General features: G+C 43.4%; 1 protein-coding gene across 2 annotated transcripts in view; it reads right to left on the reverse strand.

Moving 5' to 3' along the window:
• The window catches only part of TRIM71 (tripartite motif containing 71), a 108386-nt gene extending 93673 nt beyond the window's left edge, over window positions 1-14713 (reverse strand). For both annotated transcript variants that reach the window (XM_075587046.1, XM_075587045.1), the window contains exon 1: window positions 12460-14713. In XM_075587046.1, the coding sequence (XP_075443161.1) occupies window positions 12460-13308 (849 nt within the window). In that variant the 5' untranslated portion in view covers window positions 13309-14713. The remainder of the gene's footprint in view (window positions 1-12459) is intronic.
• Window positions 14714-21469: the final 6756 nt, after the last annotated feature.

Here is a 21469-nt window from a genome sequence, read left to right on the forward strand (position 1 = left end):
TCACTTGAGCTTCGACCTTCCAGGCTGCCGAATAGTCTAACTCGGGAAATCTCTCACCGACACATAACCGTGATGATTTGACCTTCTTTCTCTTCCTGCCGTCTGTTAAAATTACGACGTGAGTGATTATATATGACTACACATACTAATGTTTAATTCTACTGTGCTGCTGAGGGAGATACATATTTAGCATTAGCGGTTTCCTTAGAGATTAGTGGTAAAAACATCTGATCCTGTAAGTAGAAGGATTATTGGATTTGCATTACAGTGTAGAATTCATTTAATAAATCAGGTACATGCGAACACCATGGCTCAGCACCGCAATCTCGATCGAGAAGACTAAAAAGAGATTTATTTTTACTACCTTTAGCTTTCTTTTTCTTGCCCAGATCACACGTCACAGTGGTTTGTGGGATAAAAGGGTTTTAAAATGGCACATGAATTATTATGGTAAACCGTTCTTACGTTGGCACTTCACCGCACCACTCATTGCTGCATCTTTCTACTTAGCAAAATCAATATACATTGAATATAGATCTATGTATTTGACATACGTCAAAGAAGATCTCCATTCTGATTTTGAATAGCTTTTAAATATGTTAAAACTAAATTTAACTCCTTCCCTATCGACCTTCCCACGGTCTCTAAGTTCTCCCTACCTACCGCTTAGATTGTAAGCTCTTTGGATCAGGGACTCATTTTCCTAATGTTACTTTTATGTCTGTAGCCCTTATTCCCATTATGCGTTGTCTATTGCTTTTGTAAAGCGCAATACACATATATACACACAAAGATGTCCATACGTACATAATGACAGTAATATGCTGTATAACACGTGCTTGACCATCTCGTACTAAAGGGGTTAATAGAGAAGTGATACCTTAAAAATAGGGGGGAGGGGGGTTTAAAACGAGAGGTAACGATAAATGCATTATTTCCTGGTAAAACATTTTATAAATAAATCAATGTTCACATGGTTTGCTTTCTTCTTTACATCGGAAAGGTTTTCCAGGTTAAGAAGTTAAAAAAGTGTTTGCCACTTATTTGAAGAATAAGTGTTGTCTTATTTGTAGGCATAAATTGGGGCGGATGAGGGGGGAGAGGAGATAACAAAAGTATAAAATTGACACATTTTCCTTCAGTTTTTTTTGTTTTGTTTTTAGAAATGATGGTACAATTAAAAATAGAAATGAAACCTGAAGTGAAAGTTCTCGGTCAAAGTTCCCATTACCAAACAATGTGCAGCTTCAGCAAGAGGTTATTTTAATTCTGACAATTTAAAAATTAGCCCCGGTATAAAATGCCACCCATGCCCCATCCTATCTCCAGTCTTTGAGGATTTTTTGGACACACACGGCAATGTTTATAATGTCAAATCACAAACGTAAGTTTTTTTTCTTTTATTGAAAGTTCCCCTCACCAAAAGCAGGATTTTAAACCGTGCAGTCCCCACTAGCATACATTGGCGTTGCAACGCATGTCCGATCACTAAGACATCTGACAGGTTTCTTAATTCAAGATAAGTTTAATAGTGCTTGAAATTTAGACCAAAACGGCTTCGAACCAAGACGCATAACAACTAACACATTGGGATGTTGAATACCTTTGATAAAGGAATTCTCCCAAAACTCCAACACGTAAGATGTTAAAATCTTCACATCTTTGAAGTCCTGTTCAATTACCCAAATTAAATAAAACCCTACAGGAATTTATTGACTCTGGAACAATGGGGTTTGTGCTCATTACTCTAAATGCAGAGACACTACTCAGAGTGTGTTTGGAAAACAGACTCTGTGGTGCCTGCTATCACAACAAAGGAGGGCTATTTAGGGTCTTCGCAAACCTCAGGCAATCTAGGAATGCCAATACCAGAGGAAGTAACCCTTTCATGGGAGTGCTGCAGTTCTATTCACAAATATAATGAGAGGAAACATTTTCAGTTCTGCTGGAAAACAGCAAAACATGTGAAATCGTATGTGGTTTTTTTTCCTGTAGTAATCAATTCTGAAGTATTAGATAACAGTGACTGTTTTTTTATTTATTTGTATTCAACTCTAAATGCCATTTTTAATGAGTTTTAAAGCATCCTTTGATTTCTACAGCAGGTTTTAACCCACCTCCCAAGCAGTGCAAGATTTTTGCAACACTTTTCTCTTTGTGATCATTTGTTGCCAATATTCTCAGCCGTTTGCGCTGTAAACTGTAATAGTTAATGTTACCTTAGTAATATAAAGGATACATTGTAGCTGCTGAGTTACACTGACAGAAGGATTGTTTGAAACTGAAACGGTGGCCATTATGTTAGGCACACACTCAGGATTTTTACAGATTTATAACGGGATCACCAAACGATTGGCAGTTTAGGTAAGAATGTAGAATTATACATTGTCACATGCTTTAAATATACAAATAATAAAACAAACATTTGAAAGTAGTATTGCGGCTTTAAAATAAAAAAGGTAAAACAGTAATTACGTTTTTTTTTTATCATCCAAATACAACAAATAACGGGGGATATATAATGTATATTGCTTTCATTAGGTTAAGACACAAAATGATCTCTCTATATATAAATATATACACACTTAATACAAACATTACAATAACGTAAAGGGATCCGAATATTTACTTTTTATTTTCAAATAAATGATTACTAATACGGTACAATTTCATTTTTGTCTTCACTCCTTTAAATATTTTCATCCCTCAGAACAACATGAAAGTTACAGTTTTGAAACAACTTATGGCAAAAGGCTTGTTCTCCTAAAGCAATGTATTTATGTACATACTAGAAGACAAAACTACATACACTTTAAAAAAATGTGAACTTTATGTTTTAGTGATTTTCAGCAAAACAGAGCAAACATCGCTATTGTTCTCATATGTACTACCTTGCTGAGAGTTGTACCAGTCAGAATTGAGCTTTAGAGACTTTTTTGGGATGAAATGATGACGATTTTTAAATTCCCCCCAATATTAAGAATTTTTGCAAAAAAGAAAAAACATTGAAAACTCCGGGAGGAATTTCACAAAGTGATCAGAATAAAAAGTCAGAGAAAAGTTTGACTATACTCTTTAAATATGACACTACCAAATGTTTTGTTAAGAAACATATGAAGCAGCATCAATAAAATGAAAGCACTTGACAAAGCAACCATTAAAAATGAAAGTTGTTGCTTAATCATTTATTTATTTATTTTAGATATTCTTTAATTATGCAGATTTAGGCCAGAAAACCTCTGTGAAAAGCAAAACAGATTCACAAACATTAAACACAGTACAGAAAAACAGGTATTTTAAAAGAAATCTTAGCAATGCTACAGTATGACTTACTACTGTGTAAACTGGAGCAATTCACCATATTTTAGAAATGTATGTATATCTTTATTTATATAGGGCCATCCATGTACAGAGCACTTCACCGCATTAATACACGTGAGATAATGTTATAACACATAATAGGAATAAGCTCTTCAGGCATAAAACAATAGGAAAAGGAGTCCCTGCCCCGAAAAGCTTACAATCTGATTCTAAGTGATAAGTATGGAGAAGTTACAGAGACTGCAGGAGGGAGTTCTGCAAGTGCGTCTGCACGGGGCGGTCAATGCATCTGAGATGCATAGTATCAGCCAGCGCAGCTACCCATATGCTTATGCTTCGTTCAAGAGGTTTGTTCTAAGATGAATGTACATCTCACGTTACTGCAAATGACAGAACGGGAGTAAAACCACCTTGCTCTCAGGAGGGGCCTGGAACGCACAAGACAGAAAGGAAATGCCCAAGCTTCAGAGGGGGTTAATCATTAGAATATGATAGTGCCCATCATGCCTCCATCGCATGGAAACTCCGCTGACTATTTCAGTGTCTAGGAAAATAAATACGACGCTTACTCACTACCACAAGTCTGCTCTGTTATTATTCCAAGTATTGGAATGAGAGGCAGGCAATGCACGATGGGCGGTAAAGGGGGGTCCATGGATTATAATTCACTTCCCCTGTGAACCATAATTGCAACTGGTAATATGAACCTTTTATCATTACACTACAAAATAGATGCCCTCCTCCTGAAAGAATAAATACATTCTGATCGTTTTGATCCTGTACTGTGGTAAAAGTGGTTTAAAAAATAATAATTTAATAATTAAAAAAAATAGTGACACTGATTCAAATAAACTCAAAATGTGTTAAAAATAAATAAAAATAAAGGCACTCTGCCGATTTTGGAAATATATATATATACATCATCCACAAAGCATTTCTAAAACAAATAAATATTTTACTCAGAAGTGTCAACTGTTTGTCCAATAAAAAGGTATCACACCCCCTACTCCTACCTCATTTGTCACTTTACTAAATAAAATACATCTGTGGCACCCACAGGTCACAAAACATTTCTTCAGCCAAGTAACCGCCATACTGCTGCCAAGAGTAAGTAAGGTTCTCAGACCAGCCCCGAGCCTGGAGAAAGGGCAGTTCCCCCAAGTTTCCTTTAGGGTCTAACTTTTGTTACGTTAATAACGACATATTGCTCGTCCCAATACTGATGTTCATTAAACGCTAAAACATATCATTTACAATGGCCTCGCACCAACATATGATTGCATTGTAGTAAATAAATAGTGCAACTGTTGGGTTCCAGGCAAACACCGACAATGTATTTGCCATCATATTTATGGCATGCTCTTACAATTAAAGCCCCAGTCGCCTGCCCCCCTCCTCCCTCTCAGGGGATATTGTAGTTTTTGTGTGTGTGCCAGTTTTGAAAGGGAAAAATGGCTGCAAGTCATGAATAGAAGGTCTCACCGCTACCACTTTCTATTGACCGCTGGAGCGAGCCCTGGCCTGCCGCCATTTTGTATGCACCACAAAAGCATTCTTGACAGGTGGATAATCCTGCATGTCACAATTAGGAAGCAAGAGGGTATCTGGAGGTTGGGGGAACACAGATACATTTTGTGTGACCCCCCGCGCCCCCCTCCCTCCCCATTTAGCTAAGCTTTAAAAAAGGTAAAAGCCTCACACTTGTGAGATATGCAGATTGCTGCTTTAATAGAATATTTTTTTTTAGAATTTGCTCTGTGCTAAAATGTATTGATCTCAAGCAAATAACATTTTATATCACACATATACACCAATGTTGTAAGTAAATAAAGCATCAACTCGCTTTCAAATGAAAATAAAACGGGCTCACCAGAAAAAACACAAGTCTATACCACGGGGCTCATCAACTAATTCTTAGAACAGAAAATAATTAATTAATAAATAAAATAAAAACACTTAGGAGTAGAAAGGTCACAAGCTTATTATAATAATATCATTTAAGATGCATTTACATTTAAAAAAAAATATATATGTATTTCAAAATCTGCAATCATGTATAACATCTGTACTTTCTGTTTACATTACTTTACGTGTGAGTTTCCGTGTACAAAAACTACACTTTTCTGCCTAATGGGAGCAGGCAGTTCAAGGGCCACAGCGAGGTCCTTCGCCAGCTGCAATGTGAAGGGCCCTGCGGTACTATAATGCTAAGCATCGCTGCCTTTCTTACCAACTCCAGCGCCGTCTTTATAGAGACAATAGGGCAAAGTAGCACAATGTTACATCTGCCTGAACTGCTGAGGCTTCCATAGTAATAACCACGAGAAGTGCGCTTCCCTATCATTATCATGCATATGTAAAGCGCCAACATATTCCGCAGTGTGGTACAGCGGGCGGTAGAGATTTGATCATTACATAGGCCGAGTTACATAATAAGAAGGACACACATGCACATACAGAAAGAGAGGTAACAAGGGACCTGCTCTTGAGCGCTTACATCCTTGTCAAGTTGTATCTGTTGCTATTTGGAGATGGTTAGGCCATTAAAACTTTCAAATACGCAAGTTAACAGTGGTACCTACCCATAGTAAAACGTATAATTACGTCTCCACTCCATAAAGAAAACGATAGGTTTTTAGATGGTTTCGAGTGCGTGGTTTTCCTGCCGCATGCTCATTTTCAGCAGCTCAAGAGCAGGAACCGCAGTATATATTTTCTTTCCCGTGACGACCCTGAAACCCCTTCACTGCCAGAAAGCCCAGGAGCAGCCACATGGCACAAGCATTTCTGTTGGTCCGACACTCTTGTAACATTGGACATAGCCAAACTGGGTAGTGGTTCGCAATAAGGATTTGTGAGTCTCGGGTAAAGAGCGGCGGTACAAATAGCGAAACACTTTGCTAAACTTACTCCCAGCACACTGCTACGGCTGCACAACCAGAACAATGTTCTGAGAGTACGGTTAGCAAAGTATTTGGTTGCTGATTGTATACGTTTGTTGCGTGTTAGTAATAAAAGAAAGAATAACTCCTGTGTTTTTCAGCTGCCAAAACATGTTATATGGCTTGTCATTTGTGGAGTATTTATATGTTGTGACAACATATAAATACTCCACAAATGACGAGCAGTATCACATGTTTTGGCAGCTGAAAAACACATAGGAGTTACTCCTGTGTGAATTATTACTGTAACATGCAACACAAACGTATATCCAATCCACAACCAAATACAGATCTCAGAAAGTAGGGCTATCTACTAAAGATAAACACTGAGTACAAATTACTCATAAATGTTTAGATACTTTTTATACAAAAAGCATGACTGAAGCGGTGGCATCTGTACCACTTTGAAACAATACACAGTGTGATAAAGAACAAAAGGCAAAGTAAAATTTAGAGGTATAATCTATACGATCCGAAATGGCGGATTTGGGGTGAAATCCCCCATTAAAAAAAGTCAGTGGGGAATTTCGGCTGCCTCTGCTTTAAAAGAATGAGCCCTTTAAATGACTTCTTTGCAAGAGGAACTAAGACATCTAACCATAACAAACTAGTCAAGAAACAATTACAATAAAGTATTAGGCCTCGGTCCCGCTGCGCTCGTTGGCGCGGGCGGCCACACGCGAGTTCCCCACCAGCAAGGGAATCCTCCCGAGCCGGTCCCGGTCCCCCCTGGCGGCACAGCGCACTACACGCTGTGGCGCGTCAGCCACTATGGGACACAAGAAAATGGTGATCCCTAGCGTTGACGCATCACGTGGTGTGGCTGTGAGCCAATGGGGAGGGGAGGCTTCGGGAGGAGGAGAGGCTTCGGGGAGCGGGCAGGAGTGTGGAGTGAAAGCAGCGTGAGTATGTGTGTGTGTCTGAGTGCCTGTCTGTGTGTGTGTCTGAGTGCGTGCGTGCCTGTCTGTGTGTGTGTGTATGTGTCTGAGTGCGTGCGTGCCTGTCTGTGTGTGTGTATGTGTCTGAGTGCGTGAGTGCCTGCGTGTGTGTGTGTGTGTGTGTGTGTGTGTGTGTGTGTGTGTGTGTGTATATGAGTGCGTGAGTGCCTGCCTCTGTCTGTGTGTGTGTGTATGTGTGTGTGTGTGTGTGTATATGAGTGCCTGTGTGTGTGTGTGTGTGTGTGTGTGTGTGTGTGTGTGTATATGAGTGCCTGTGTGTGTGTGTGTGTGTATATGAGTGTGTGTGTGTTGCTTACCATCAGCAGCTCCAGCCCGAGTCCGTGGAGGGAGGGGGGGGGAGAGTAGCGGGTCCCTCCGCTCAAGCCACGCCCCCCCTCCCTGTCAAACCTCCCACTCCTGCCCACCTCCCGCTCCGGCTCCCGCTCCCTACAGACCACATATCGCGGTCTGTGTATGTCAGCGCACCGCCTGTCTGCAGTGCGGGCGCGCTGACTCTGGGAGCGGGGCCTTAGCCTAAGAGAGACTATCAGCACTTACCATTGCCAAGAAATATTTATAGCAGGGCTTCTCTTACAATATTATATATAAAAATAAAAGTGTAAGTATGGCTCGCAGTGTGTTATAAACACAAAATGGAGTCTGTCTTGAGCTTGCGGTGCAGTTTCAACAAGATGGAAATCCTTCCCCATCCCAATTTAGACCAGAAGTGTTTACTAAAAAACAAAAATTAGATATGGTCACAAGGACGTTACAAAAGAAAATCGCTGTTTAGTTTTGCAGAGAAAACACAATGTTTCGGGGGTCACAGCCCCTCGTCAAGTTAACGCCATCAGCCCCCAAAACTGTGTATTTGTTTGCAAAAATAAAAAGATATTTTTTTTGTAGTGTCCTTGTAACCATATCTAATTTAGATGCCATTACTGTAAACACAATATATATATAAAATATATTCACACACACAAAATGGTAGCACTCACTTGTTAAGTAGAGGCCTCGAGGCTGGTCTTTGCTTGATAAAGAAAGTTAATTACAAACAATGGACATCTCAAGAAGAAATGCATAGCAACACCATGCAGTGTCTGCATGTTACAATAAAGTAATATCGAGAGAGAGAGAAAGAGAGAGAAAGAGAGAGAGAGAGAGAAAAAAAAAAAATTCTGGTGATGGAACTACTTACAAAAAACACTATATGGTAATTATAATTACTAGGATTGGAACTGGTATAGAGATGCATGTTTTTCCTACCACAAAATAATATAAATATACACACACAAAAGACAAACAGAATATATTTAAAAGCACTCAAGAAAATAACCGTAATAACAAAGAATATATATTATCAAAATCAGAAAAATTACATTTAATAGAACACTATTTAAAGTTACACATACAATTAAAAAACATACAGAAACCAAACAGAGAGATTACTTCCAAAATAATCAATGGAAAAAATGGGCTGGAACTGTGAAAAATACATACAAATAGAACACTGGTACCTAAATCAAGGAAAACATCCGGAACAAAATGCCACTTGCATTAACAGCCGGCCAAAAACCTCTAAATAGTAGTATAAGCAGGGTCTAAGATGAAAACCCCAAATAACAAAAAAGAAGACTAAGCTATGAGTATAAACCGTCAGTAAAGGTGCACACTATAGTAATGCATATAAGCTAAGTCCAATACATAGTGTGGTATTATAACAAAATAAGCTTATATATACAAAAAAATATTTAAATTGCATATGTCAGAGGGGGAGATGGGTAACAAAAAAAAAGGGGGATAATAGAGTACCCATAGCAAACAATCACAGTCTATCAAACAAATGGGAACTATACAAGTAATATAATGATAAGCCTTCCACTAAGACCATATATTGAGCAAAGTGAGTACTGTATATACAGATACAGCTCAACCCCCTTGTAACGCTGTGCTTGGGGTCCAAAGAATCACATCGCGTTATAAGCGGATCGCGTTAGAAACAATGTACAATTGTATGCATTGTAGAATAAAGTATTTAAGACACCAATAATCGTGTTGTAAAGTATTTATAAATATGAAAATTGGGAGCCACGCTTGCAGTGTTATAAGCGGATTTGCGTTGTAACGGATCACGTTATAACGGGGTTGCGCTATATATGTAGAGCAGCCAAAAAAGAAGTGGTCAGATAACCACTAAGGAGTGGGTAATACTCAGCTGAGAGTTGGTAGAATGAGTCCTTGGTAAATCGGAATTACAGCTGATCAGCAATGTCCCACATGAGTCAGAGCAGAGACTATTGAGTCCCGCAAATCACTTTTGAATATGCCAAAAGTTCCATAATAAATAGTGTAGGACGTATCTCAAGTGTTTGTAACACAACGCGTTTCGCCCTTAAGGGGGGCTTCTGCCCGGAGTGATTATTTTGGAGGTATTCTCTTTGTTTGGTTACTGTATGTTTTTAATTGTATGTTAACTCTGTGCCCAGGATATACTTGAAAATGAGAGGTAACTCTCAATGTATTACTTCCTGGTATAACATTTTTATAAATAAATACAAAATAAGGAAAAATGTGTAACTTTAAATAGTGTTCTATTAAACGTAATTTTTCTGATTTTGATCATATATATTCTTTGTTATTGCGGTTATTTTTTTTGAGTGCTTCTAAAGGGATTCTGTTTGTCTATTGTGTTTTCATACATTTTCTCTTCCCTTAGCACTGCCAGGCATTAGATTTGAAATAGATAATATCTTTACCTTTCTGCCTGGTATAGATACCGTTGATTATTAGCAGTTTGAGCGATACCCATCAGTGTGTGTTTAATATATATATATATATATATATATATATATATATATATAAAATCAGCGATTATGTGGTACAATTGGTTTACACTGTGGTTCACAAACCTCTTGCAACCACCCAACATTCTGTTCACGTGCAAATGATGTGCATTCACCTGTGTGCATTGCTTATTCCTAAACCCTGCTGTGGTCGGGGGTCTCCCAGGAGAGGGTTGAGAACCACTACTCTGTTACAATGTAGTAACAGTAAACTGATGCAAATGCACTCTTTTCCGGGATTACTGTCTACTATAAAAGTAACACTAGGAAAAGGAGTCCCTTCACCTTACAAACTAAATATGATACAGTGATATAAATTACATTAGAACTCTTCTTCATTTTTTAACCGAGAGAACAAAGCTCTCTAGATACAATTTCAAACGGTTTATATTACTATGGTGCTACAAGTTCATCTGATTCAAACAATAATAATAAAAATAAATAAATGTGGGTTTGTAATAAAATAAACTGCTTTGTCCCAGAATACGTGTGATCCATATACCCTTTGTCTGCATCTAAGTGATGACTTTACACACACTTAACATTTTCACCTCCTAAGCACATAAAGCTTGTAAGCGGTGGTCGAAGTGGCTTGAAAACGTAGTGGCACTGTGCCAGATTTATTAAACGGTGCCATTTATTAAAACTTGTCTGCCAAAAGCTCTTACGACTATATTCTAGCAAGATTTTAAGTAGGATTTATACTGTAAAAATTGAAGACAAGACAAATCTTTCTTTAAAAACGGCAAGGGAAAATACAGGATTTAAAATTAAAATAAAATAATAAAAACGTGCAGGGGTTATAAATAAAGGGTTATTTAGCCTCATCACACAGACCAACCACTGTGTAGAAGTGCTGCAAAGGAGCCAGATTAGAAAAACCTCAAAAGAGAAAATATCATTTGAGGCAGCAGTGTTGAGAAATGAATAGAAGAGATCATGGTGGGTACCAAGAAAAACAGTGATGAACCCCAAATACTAAGAAAGAAAATAAAAGTAATAACCCAAGAAAACAAACAACAACAGAAATGAAGAAAGAGAGAGAGGGAAGGAAGGAGATGGAGGGAAAGAGAAAAGGAGTAAGGAAAGCATTGTACATGAACTCTGGAGTATTGCTGCAAAATGTTTTACTTGTTTGTTTCATAGAAGTGTACGTATCTTCTGGCCCGCGGAAGACTCACATGGGTGGAAACGTTGACTGTATTACAAAACAAAATATATTTTGCAGCTGTAAAAAAGGCTACTATGTAATAACCAAGTAATGAGAATAACTCTCACAATTAGCTCTACTATTGTACAAGGTCTCTTATCATTCCACTGATACAGTCATCAGTGCCTTACACCATTTCTTAACTTTTGATTGACTGACACACACACACTGAAGAAAGGAAATAAACAGCAACACTTTATCATCTTCACAAGATATACATACAATGCTATATTGTGCATGGAGAAAAAGAATCAACGTTTTGGATCCCTAATAAATGTTGGTTCTGTTTCAGCACCTTTTTTTTAATTTACAAACTCACCCAACAGAAGCATTTTGTATTTATTTTTGCGTTTCTACAAATGGAGAGATAAGACCCAAATAAATTAAAGAGATAGAAAGCCAATGGGCACAGAGAGTTGAGACCAACAGAGAATGATGAGGGAAATCACTGTTCACATGCATGGGTATAATAATGGGTAAAGGCTCTTTATCTTTACCAGGCAAGCAAGGTAAATAGGGCATCTGTTCAGCATTAACCAGCAGCAGAATAAAATAAAAGGATTATTTAACCGAACATGTCAACCTCACCCTAACATGTCAACCTAATCCTTACCCTAACATGCCAGCCTAAGCATTACCCTAACATGCCAACCTAATCATTACCCTAACATGCCAGCCTAAGCATTACCCTAACAAGTCAGCCTAAGCATTACCCTAACAAGTCAGCCTAAGCATTACCCTAAACAGTCAGCCTCGACCTTACCCTATAACATACCAGCCTAACCCTAACATACCAGCCTAACCTTTACACTAACATGTCAGCCTAAGCATTACCCTAACATACCAGCCTAAGCATTACCCTAACATACCAGCCTAAGCATTAACCTAACATGCCAGGATAACCTTTACACTAACAAGTCAGCCTCGACCTTACCCTATAACATACCAGCCTAAGCATTAACCTAACATGCCAGCACAACCTGTACACTATCATGTCAGCCTCACATGTCATGCCAGCCTAAACCGAACATACCCTCCAGTCCTATCAGGAACAACTTATTTATTTATTTTTTTTAAAGAGAAAAGGGAGATTTTAAAAAAATATATAGATATATATATACACATACGTCTGACTGTGAAATAGGCACTTCCAACACAAGCAGCGCTGCCCAGCCCCCTGTCTCCCCCCCCCGTGCGAGCCTCACCTCCTCGTCGTGCTGCTGGCAGTAGGCGAGCCTCTCCGGGTACACGGGCAGGAGGGAGAAGGCGCTGCCCTGGTAGGCGGAGAGCGGTGCAGCGCACAGGGCGCTGCTGGAGGAGCAGGAGGAGGATGTAGCGGTGGCGGTGCTGCTGCTGCTGGGTGGTGGTCCCGCCGCAGAGTTGCAGGGGGACGCCGCGCCGCTGAGGCAGCCCCCCGGGCCCCCGGAGAAGCGCTCTATGAAGTGGTCCTTGGTCAGGCGCACCCGCTGGTGAGCCCGCAGGCAGTTGTCGCACAGGTTCTCTTGGCAGTCCAGGCAGTGCGAGCTGGCCCCGTTACCCTCGTCGCAGGAGGAGCAGCGCGGCTCGGGCTGGCCGGGGGGCGCTCTGCGGAGCAGGCTGGAGGAGGAGCACGATGTAGCGCGGGGGGGACGCTGCTGCTGCTGAGCCGGGCGGCTGCCCCCTCCTCCTCCTCCCCGGCTGCCGTTGCTCTGCTGCTCCTCGGCGGTGCCCACCACGGCGTCCAGCAGGTTGCTGAGGTGCAGGAAGGTGGAGGAGGGCAGGGCATCCATGCCGGCCTCGGAGATGAGCACCTGGTGGTGGCAGACTGGGCAGCGCAGTGTCAGGGAGTCCCCGGGGCTGCTCCTCTGCCCCTCCAGGCAGCGCCTGCAGAAGGCGTGCAGACAGGGCAGGACGTGCAGCCTGCGGGGAGCCGAGCCCAGGCCGCCGCAGCCGCCGCCACCGCCGCTGCTGCTGGAGGATGAGGATGAGCTGGAGGAGGAGATGGGGGCAGAGGACACACACATCTCCTTACACAGAGGACACAGCTGGAAATCCGACTCCGGGAAAGAAGCCATTTACAAGGGGGGGGGGGGTAGGGGGGGTCTTGGGAGAGGGGCAGTGTGATAATACTTAGTCTTGATTTTTTTTCAATCTTAATTTAATGTCCATAGATAATTTGGAAATCAGGTCCAACAACATGGTTTGCTTCCTTCTTCAATAAGGGTGATGTCCTCCTGTATACAGTGCCAAACCTTGTGCTTAAGAAAAAAAAAATAACACATACTTCTCAGTACAAAAATAAAGGATTTACTTTCTTATTTCTTTTTAGTAGTACTAGTAGTAGTGTATTTTGGATGAGGGCAGATACGGTACGAGCCTCTTTCTTATTGGGTTGCAGATTGACACAGAACGCACACACCCCTTTTCCCACAGCGCAAACCCCGTGAGCTTGTTTACACCGAGTAATTGTATCGACCTTCCAGGAGTAATCAATAGCTGACACCGTTCCTCATTTCCCCGGTGTCAGCAAGTCACCCCCTACACACACGCACCACCGGGCTGCAATAGGATGTATAATGGAGATGCCCACTGACGCGATAAGTCACACGAGCCAGTCTCCTTTTACACGCATAGGCTCCTACAATGCACGTTAGCTTTACTTTTTTGGGGGGAGGGTGTGTGTGCCCGAACTCCCCATCAACGAAAAGTAAATGTTACGAGCCCGCCGTCCCCGGGCTGCGATCCCCCCCTTTGCATGGCAGACACACCTCCCCCGGGTGCTCTGCACTGTGCCTCCGCTCCCAGGGTCCGGCTCCTGCTGCTGCTTCAGAACGTGGCCCCAGAGCTCGCGCGGCAGCCGCTGCTGCCAGCCTCCGCAGCTACCTTCAATTATTCATTCATCTCCAACTCAAAAACAACAACAACAACCCTTCCTTTCTACACCCGCGATCTCCGCACCCGTGTTCTTGCCCTGTCACTCCCCCCACCCAGCATCAGATCACCTTTCCCCTGTCATCGTTCTCATTTGGATCCATATTCTGCACGATCCATGCGCACAAGTATCATTATTTTAATCCTAGATGCACGCCGTCCTTTTATTTGTTTTTGGACAAAAAAAAAAAAAAATCCCAGTACAGGTTTTTTTTTTGGGGGGGGGGGGGGGGTGTGGGCGGGGATGTGAGATAAGGCAGCCGCTGCAGGATGGCACAAGATCCCCGAATATTCTTCAAACTAGAAATCTGCAGCCCCCCCTCCTCTCCGACCCGTGCCTTCGGATCTGCTTCATTCTGTTTTGTTTATATTCCTAGCCCACGCTTCACATGTTGTTAGCGTACAGTTCAGTGCATTTCCTGTGCTGGTTTCAGTGTGTGCGTGCAGAAGGTAGGGGGTGTTTTTTTGCCTTGTAGTAGTAGTAGTAGTAGTAGTCGTAGTAACACCAGCTCTAGCGCTGGACGCGTGCTGTAATGTTACCAGCCTTCAGAAGCCTCATAATGTACAGCAGCGTCCTCACTTCCGCCAGACCACTGAGGGGTGGGAGCCAGGAGGAGGGGAGGAGAGCTCAGAGGAAAAACAGGAAACACTGAAGCAGCAGTGCCATCTACTCCACATGACAATGGTTTAAGTAAAGTGCATGAGCCACACACCAGGAATAATGCACACAACTGTGTCTGCTGGCTTTATATTTTCTTAAAGAGGCTTTACCGGTTTTCTTTTTACTAGGTTTGAAGCAGGTGGTCTCAGCAGCTGACCCAGGTTGATTTCCGCTCCAAGGATCCCCTGCTTCCCGAGAAGGGGCTGCTGAGGCTGGGCATACACAATGTCTGTTTAAAGGTCCCGCGAGCCAATTGTAAGCTGAGATATCATCTCTTGCGACATCCTGTTAGCCCGTGTGCCGTGGGACATTTAAACATGTATAGCGCACTTTCCCCCACCCTATGGAAGATATGGCGACTATGGTGTGTGTTGTGCGTTACCTGTGGCTCACTGAAGGCCTGAACCTCCGCCACAGGGAGCCTGGGGTGTACCTGATTCTTACAATTTCATCTCCTTCACCTGCAAGGGATCCCGACTTGGAGGGATGTACACTTACAGGAACAATAATAATGATACACGCACACAAATATATATGCTACCAACCTTTTACTGAACACAAATAATATTGGTACCCTGTACCCACAGTAATATAGCTCCCAACCTAATACCAGCAGTGAGTGTCCCCAGAGTAAATTGGGTGCCAGGCACCAATTCCCTGATGTCCCTTTTCCCAAAGTCAAGGCCCACCCAAAGTGTTTGGGACGGCGCTATCCCGTGGAGTGTTAGTGCACTTGATTAGGTACCTGCCCTGGGCTCCAGCACCCGGGTATTGGAGAATGACAAAGAGGTTCTGTCTGATCCAACGTTGTCGTCCGCGATGGCGGCAGCCTCCACCTGGGGGTGAATTCCGGCGTGGATTATATCACCGTACCATCTTTACCGCGTAGCTGGTCTGGTCCCAGACCACAGGCCGCAGTCACCGTGTCTAATCACACCGGTGCTGTACATGACTATAGGCAGCTACTGAGAAGGGTCCCTGACTATCGGCTTTCCCTATAGCAGCCACAAGCTAAAGTGAGTCGGAGCCTAACTGGGGCCTAAGGGGGAAGAGCTGGCCGAGTCTAGGGGAGCACTGCTCCCTGAACACTACCTACTCCTCAGAGGTCCCTCTTCCGACTGACTAGCATGGTCCCAGTGCGCGAAATGTATCCATAGCTGAGCAGGGGTTTCTCACAGCCCTATTGGCTGGTTCGCACCACGTGACTACGTGCCCCTGTGCACTATGGGACTTGTAGTCCCCGTGAAGCCCTATCTCTCTAATGGCCGCCACGCGCTACTGCACTGCGCATGTGCCACTTGGTAATGGCCGCCGGGCTCCCTCTGCGCATGCATGAACCTCCGCGACTGCCCTGTCCCTCACAAGATGGCGGCGCCCTACTGCGGGAGCCGTCGGAGCCTCCGGTGAGCCCGTCGCTGGCTCACAGAGGCAAGCGGAGAGCCGGGGGTAAGCGGGAGAACCAGAGGGGGAAACCCAGGGACCAGCAGGGCCAGGGCTACACATGCATGAGATAACAGCATGACCTTCAGATCTAAGTATCTCCTGTAGCTGAAATTAACGCAGTTCAGGTCCAAAGACATCTGCTTTCCACCTAAGGGGCAATACAAATGTTATTTTAGCGGTTAAGCTACTTTAACGGCTGGGTAGGTGTGGCAAGACCAATGTCACTTTGCCTTGTAGAAAGCAAAAGCTAATCGCTCTGCAATGTGTTGGTGGCATCTGTGACACCAATGGCATAGAAAATAAACTGCGTATTTAGGAATGGTGTAACAGGCATGCACAGGAAGACAGCAGTAATAAACACAATATGATTACATTTTAGCTTTAGTAGTACACAAAGACGTTATGGTGAGTAAATGTGAAAAAAATTACAAAAACGCTCCCCCGCACAGCAATGATAAGGAACACTTATCAGCAAGTTCATGCCAGACGGGTCCACAAATCTCCTTACCCCAGCATTCCTAAATACATACTGTGCATCAACTGCAGCCATGGATTCTGGGTAATGGAATGCAAATGAGCACTTATCCACTTTAACACTTATCCACTTTTTAGGGTTGTCCCTTATATCATTGCATTGTCCCGTTGTCCCAGAAAGGTCTGTAGGGATTTTAATTGTCCCGCACTTTAGTGCCTTGACAAGGTAAAAGTCTGTGAGGGTGGAGGGGGGATTGGGTGCGTGGATAGTGTATTGGGGAGGGGGAGCATCCAGTATGATAAAAACTTAAATGTGGTAACCCTAACATAGATGCCTTTAAACATATACCTGCTGTGAACAAGATTGAAGAGGAGACTCAGTTTTTATTCCAGGGCAGTATCCCTCTGCTATCAGCGCATGGGAGAACGCACAGCGGGAGCTTTGTCCAACGAGACGTGAGTTAAAACACTTTTCCACATTATGGTGCAGTGAAGCTTATGCCAGTGGGATCTTATGTGTATTTGAATCCTAAGAGCCGGTTGAAGTGGGAGCTCTGATTTGCACACCAGCGCAGCATCAGGCTCCTAGATTAATTTGGACATCAGGACAAGTTAAAACTCACGATGCTCTCTCTAATTGATATGGACATGTCATGATATACATACATAATCAATACTCCTGCTGAATGTACAAGAGATCTGTACCACTTTAAATCGGTTCACTCTGCTGGGGGATAATTTTTGAGCACCGGACCAGGAAGTATTAACTCCTCCAATCTGCCCTTTAGATCAGACACCCATGCATGCCCACCTTACACCTGTGGCCCCCTTTCCCTATGACTAAGGGAACTACGCGTGCAGCTGGGCCTGTTGGCGCGCAGGAGGACTAAGCCTCCGTTTCTGGGAGCCTGGGGTTGATCTCTCTCTGTTCGGTGCAGCGCCTCCACCTATGAGGGATCCCAGCAGGGCGGGATGGTCCCACATAGGACTCAATAACCACTATACAACTGAATATAATATAACTTCTTTACTACTCACACTATAACAATAACACACCCACAATACAATATCACAATGCAATAAGCAAACACAATATCCAGCAACCCGGTGTGGTTCCCCCAAAGTACTGAGTGTGCCCTAGGCACCTAAACACCCTGTGTCCGTAGAACAGTCCCACCCAAAGTGTGAGGTAGTGCTATCCCTGTGGGAATCGTTGGTGCACTTATATACCTCCCTGGGCACTCATGTATCCAGATACCGCCAATGGATCAAAGGGTCGTTCAGGTCCCACGTTGCGGGGCCTCCAACACCAATCCCCTCTCTCCTTATTAGTCCTGATACGCCTTGTGAGGCGAGCTCCAGCTGGAGTGTCTCCACCTAATGTGTATGTGGGCCTGTGGCCTGGTCCCAGACCACAGAGCACCTCGTGGCCGTCAGGTCACTGGTGCAACAACACGGCTCTATACTAAAAGGGAAGCGTCCCTATCTATCGCCTTCTCTGAAACACTTCACTGGAGTGACTCGGGGCCTAGCTGGGGCCTACGAGGCAAGACTAGGCCTAGTCCAGGGACACTGCTCCCTGGACACTACCTACTCTCTTGCCGCCCTCCGCCCGACTGACGCGCGTGTCCCTAGCCCGCGGAGGATAACCTGGTTTTCCGATGCTCCTCAAGCCCTATTGGCTGCGACTCTCCCTGTGATGTCTCCCTCCCTGAGGATCCTGGAACTTGTAGTCCCGCGCGGCGTCTTGCGGAGCCATTCTAAGATGGCCACCGCACTACCCACACTGCACATGCGCACCTCTCCATCTGCGCATGCGCGACACCTAAGATGGCGGCCCTCACACTCTGATATAGCGCGCAGCTCCGCCGGCTATCCCAGCAGTCCCCCCCCTCACCGGAGGCAAGGATGGGGGTTCTGCTACATCCTCCCCTGGTGGAGAATCCAATGACCCGCTTGGGAACAACATACATGCAGAATATTATATAATAAAAAAGCATATCATACATACAACTTAATGATACAATAGCATCTATTGTAAAACATACTGGACACCTAACAAGCTCCTATTAAACCCCCAAAATACCCACAACATATATATAAGCATATGAGTGTCAGAGGAGTGCTACTGAGCATGGCAATATATATTTAAAACCAAAGACATAACATAAAACACAGACAAAGCTCAGTTTTTAGCACATCTAGTGAGACTCATACACGGTACAGTGCCTAAATATATATGTATAAATATCTAATAAGTAAATGGTCTTTTAGTTTGACATTTTTGGCCAAAATTGTTGTAAGCCCCTGAGCCAACGGCACGGCAGACCACATATCAGGGGTCCCTAACGCTAATATAAATTCTTAATAACCTGTGTAATAACAGGAAGAATGATTTATAGTAAATCTGTCAATATTAGTTGCAAAGTTCTAAGTCTGACTGAAGCTTTTATTAACCTGTACATTACCAGGAAAAGCACTCTGTATTAGAGATGTCACAGCCAAACTGCAAGCAGGCAAGTTCCCCTGAGTGGAAGATGCTATGGAGTGAGCCCATAACCATTTGAATGTCAAACTAAAAGACCATTTACTCATTAGATATTTATACATATATATTTAGGCACTGTACCGTGTATGAGTCTCACTAGATGTGCTAAAAACTGAGCTTTGTCTGTGTTTTATGTTATGTCTTTGGTTTTAAATATATATTGCCATGCTCAGTAGCACTCCTCTGACACTCATATGCTTATATATATGTTGTGGGTATTTTGGGGGTTTAATAGGAGCTTGTTAGGTGTCCAGTATGTTTTACAATTCTTGTCCAGCTAGTCATGGCTGATTGGAGGTTGGCAACCTCCTACTTAATTTAAGCTCACCCCCTCCCACATTTAAATGGTTATGGGCTCACTCCATAGCATCTTCCACTCAGGGGAACGTGCCTGCTTGCAGTTTGGCTCAGGGGCTTACAACAATTTTGGCCAAAAATGTCAAACTAAAAGACCATTTACTTATTAGATATTTAAACATATATATTTAGGCACTGTACCGTGTATGAGTCTCACTAGATGTGCTAAAAACTGAGCTTTGTCTGTGTTTTATGTTATGTCTTTGGTTTTAAATACAATAGCATCTAAATGGAATTGAGCATGGTCATAACAGAGGCAAACCTGCTCCTATGATTCCTATGCCAGACCCTTACCCTTCCATCTGCATCAAGGATGCAATATACAGGGAGTCCCGGTGTCATTGGAGACCAAGACTAATACCAGGGATCAATCACCAGACAGAACACAAGAGTTTATAAAATTAATTTATTGGAAAATTATATCCACAACTATACAAAACACACAAACATCACACATTCCCAAATGGGGGAAACCCTGCATACACAGTTGCAGGGACCTTCTTGCAGAGATTTCCCCTGTTCTCTCTTCTTGCCCAGTGCCTACAGGACAGTTTTTCAGGCCTGAGACCAGCACTGGAGTGGACACTGCAGTTTCTCCCTGTCAGAGAAACACCTCTAACTCTCTGTAGGCTCTGTCTCATAGGGGTCTCCCTCCCCACCTTTTTATACACTTTAAACATAATATTGCAACACTCGGGGCCAGGTGCTGCCTACATGCCCGGGCCCTGATTGGTGGATAGAACTGCAACATAAGGCCTCGTTCAGGGTGCAGGCTTCGGAGGGAGGGCGTGCTGACGTGCGAGATGCCGTGGGACACAAAGTATTCAAATTGAATACTGGTTGTCAGGGTAGCAGCTGCCCTGTCTCCGAAGTACGGAGTTGACGCTGGCTACAGTTTCAATAAACGAAAAAATCGTTTTTTGAAGCTGCAGCAGCGTCACTGGGACCTCGGCAGCCAATGAAATCATTCTTGAGAATGATTTCATGACTGCAACTTGGATCCCTAAGCTGCCGTCTGTAGCCCCGCTCCCTCCTCAACTCCTGAAAACGTCTGCTGGGGATGAACACACATCGCCCAGCAGACTGCCGCCCGCCCTCCCGAACGCCCTCCCTCCAACTCCTGCCTCTGGCACCCTGAACAAGGCCTCACAAGGATACAGGGAAAGGTCACAGACCAAGTTGCAACAATTGTCCTGCAAACATATTAACCCCTGATTCCTGAGGTGCTGGAATCAAGCAAAGACATATATATATATATATATATATATGTAACGGGTACTTCCCTTATCCCAATCACAGATATAGTGTGTGTGAGGGGAAACCTACGTGTTACCAGGTGTGGTGCGTATACCTGTAGGTTCACAAGAGGCCTGAGCCTCCGCTTACTGGGAACCTGGGGTGAGTCTTCTGGATCGATCTGGTTTGCAGCGCCTCCACCTGTGTAGGGTTCTAGGAATGTAGAAGGTTGCCTACACAGGACCCACATACACAATAAGTACATACACTGAGATGTATATAACCAGTTTACTGTATATGCAGAATAACCGTAACACTTTACATCAGTATCAGCAATAACCACTGTGTACTTTATAATACTACTCCCCCTAGGGGGTAACTCCACAACATATAACGCAGTCCAAAGTGTCATTCACTCCACTATGGAGTGTACCTTGCACCCACCACCCTGTACCCCCACACCGTGTCCACAGCTAACCCCTTTGTCCCGTGGTCAGCGCTGCCACTATGTGAGAATATATATGATTTGTTGGTGCACTTATGAAGGTACCTGCCGAGTGCTCCTGCACTCGGGACTTCAAGCAAC

The sequence above is a fragment of the Ascaphus truei genome, chromosome 2, assembly GCF_040206685.1.
Source record: "Ascaphus truei isolate aAscTru1 chromosome 2, aAscTru1.hap1, whole genome shotgun sequence".
Taxonomy (NCBI): Eukaryota; Metazoa; Chordata; class Amphibia; order Anura; family Ascaphidae; genus Ascaphus; species Ascaphus truei.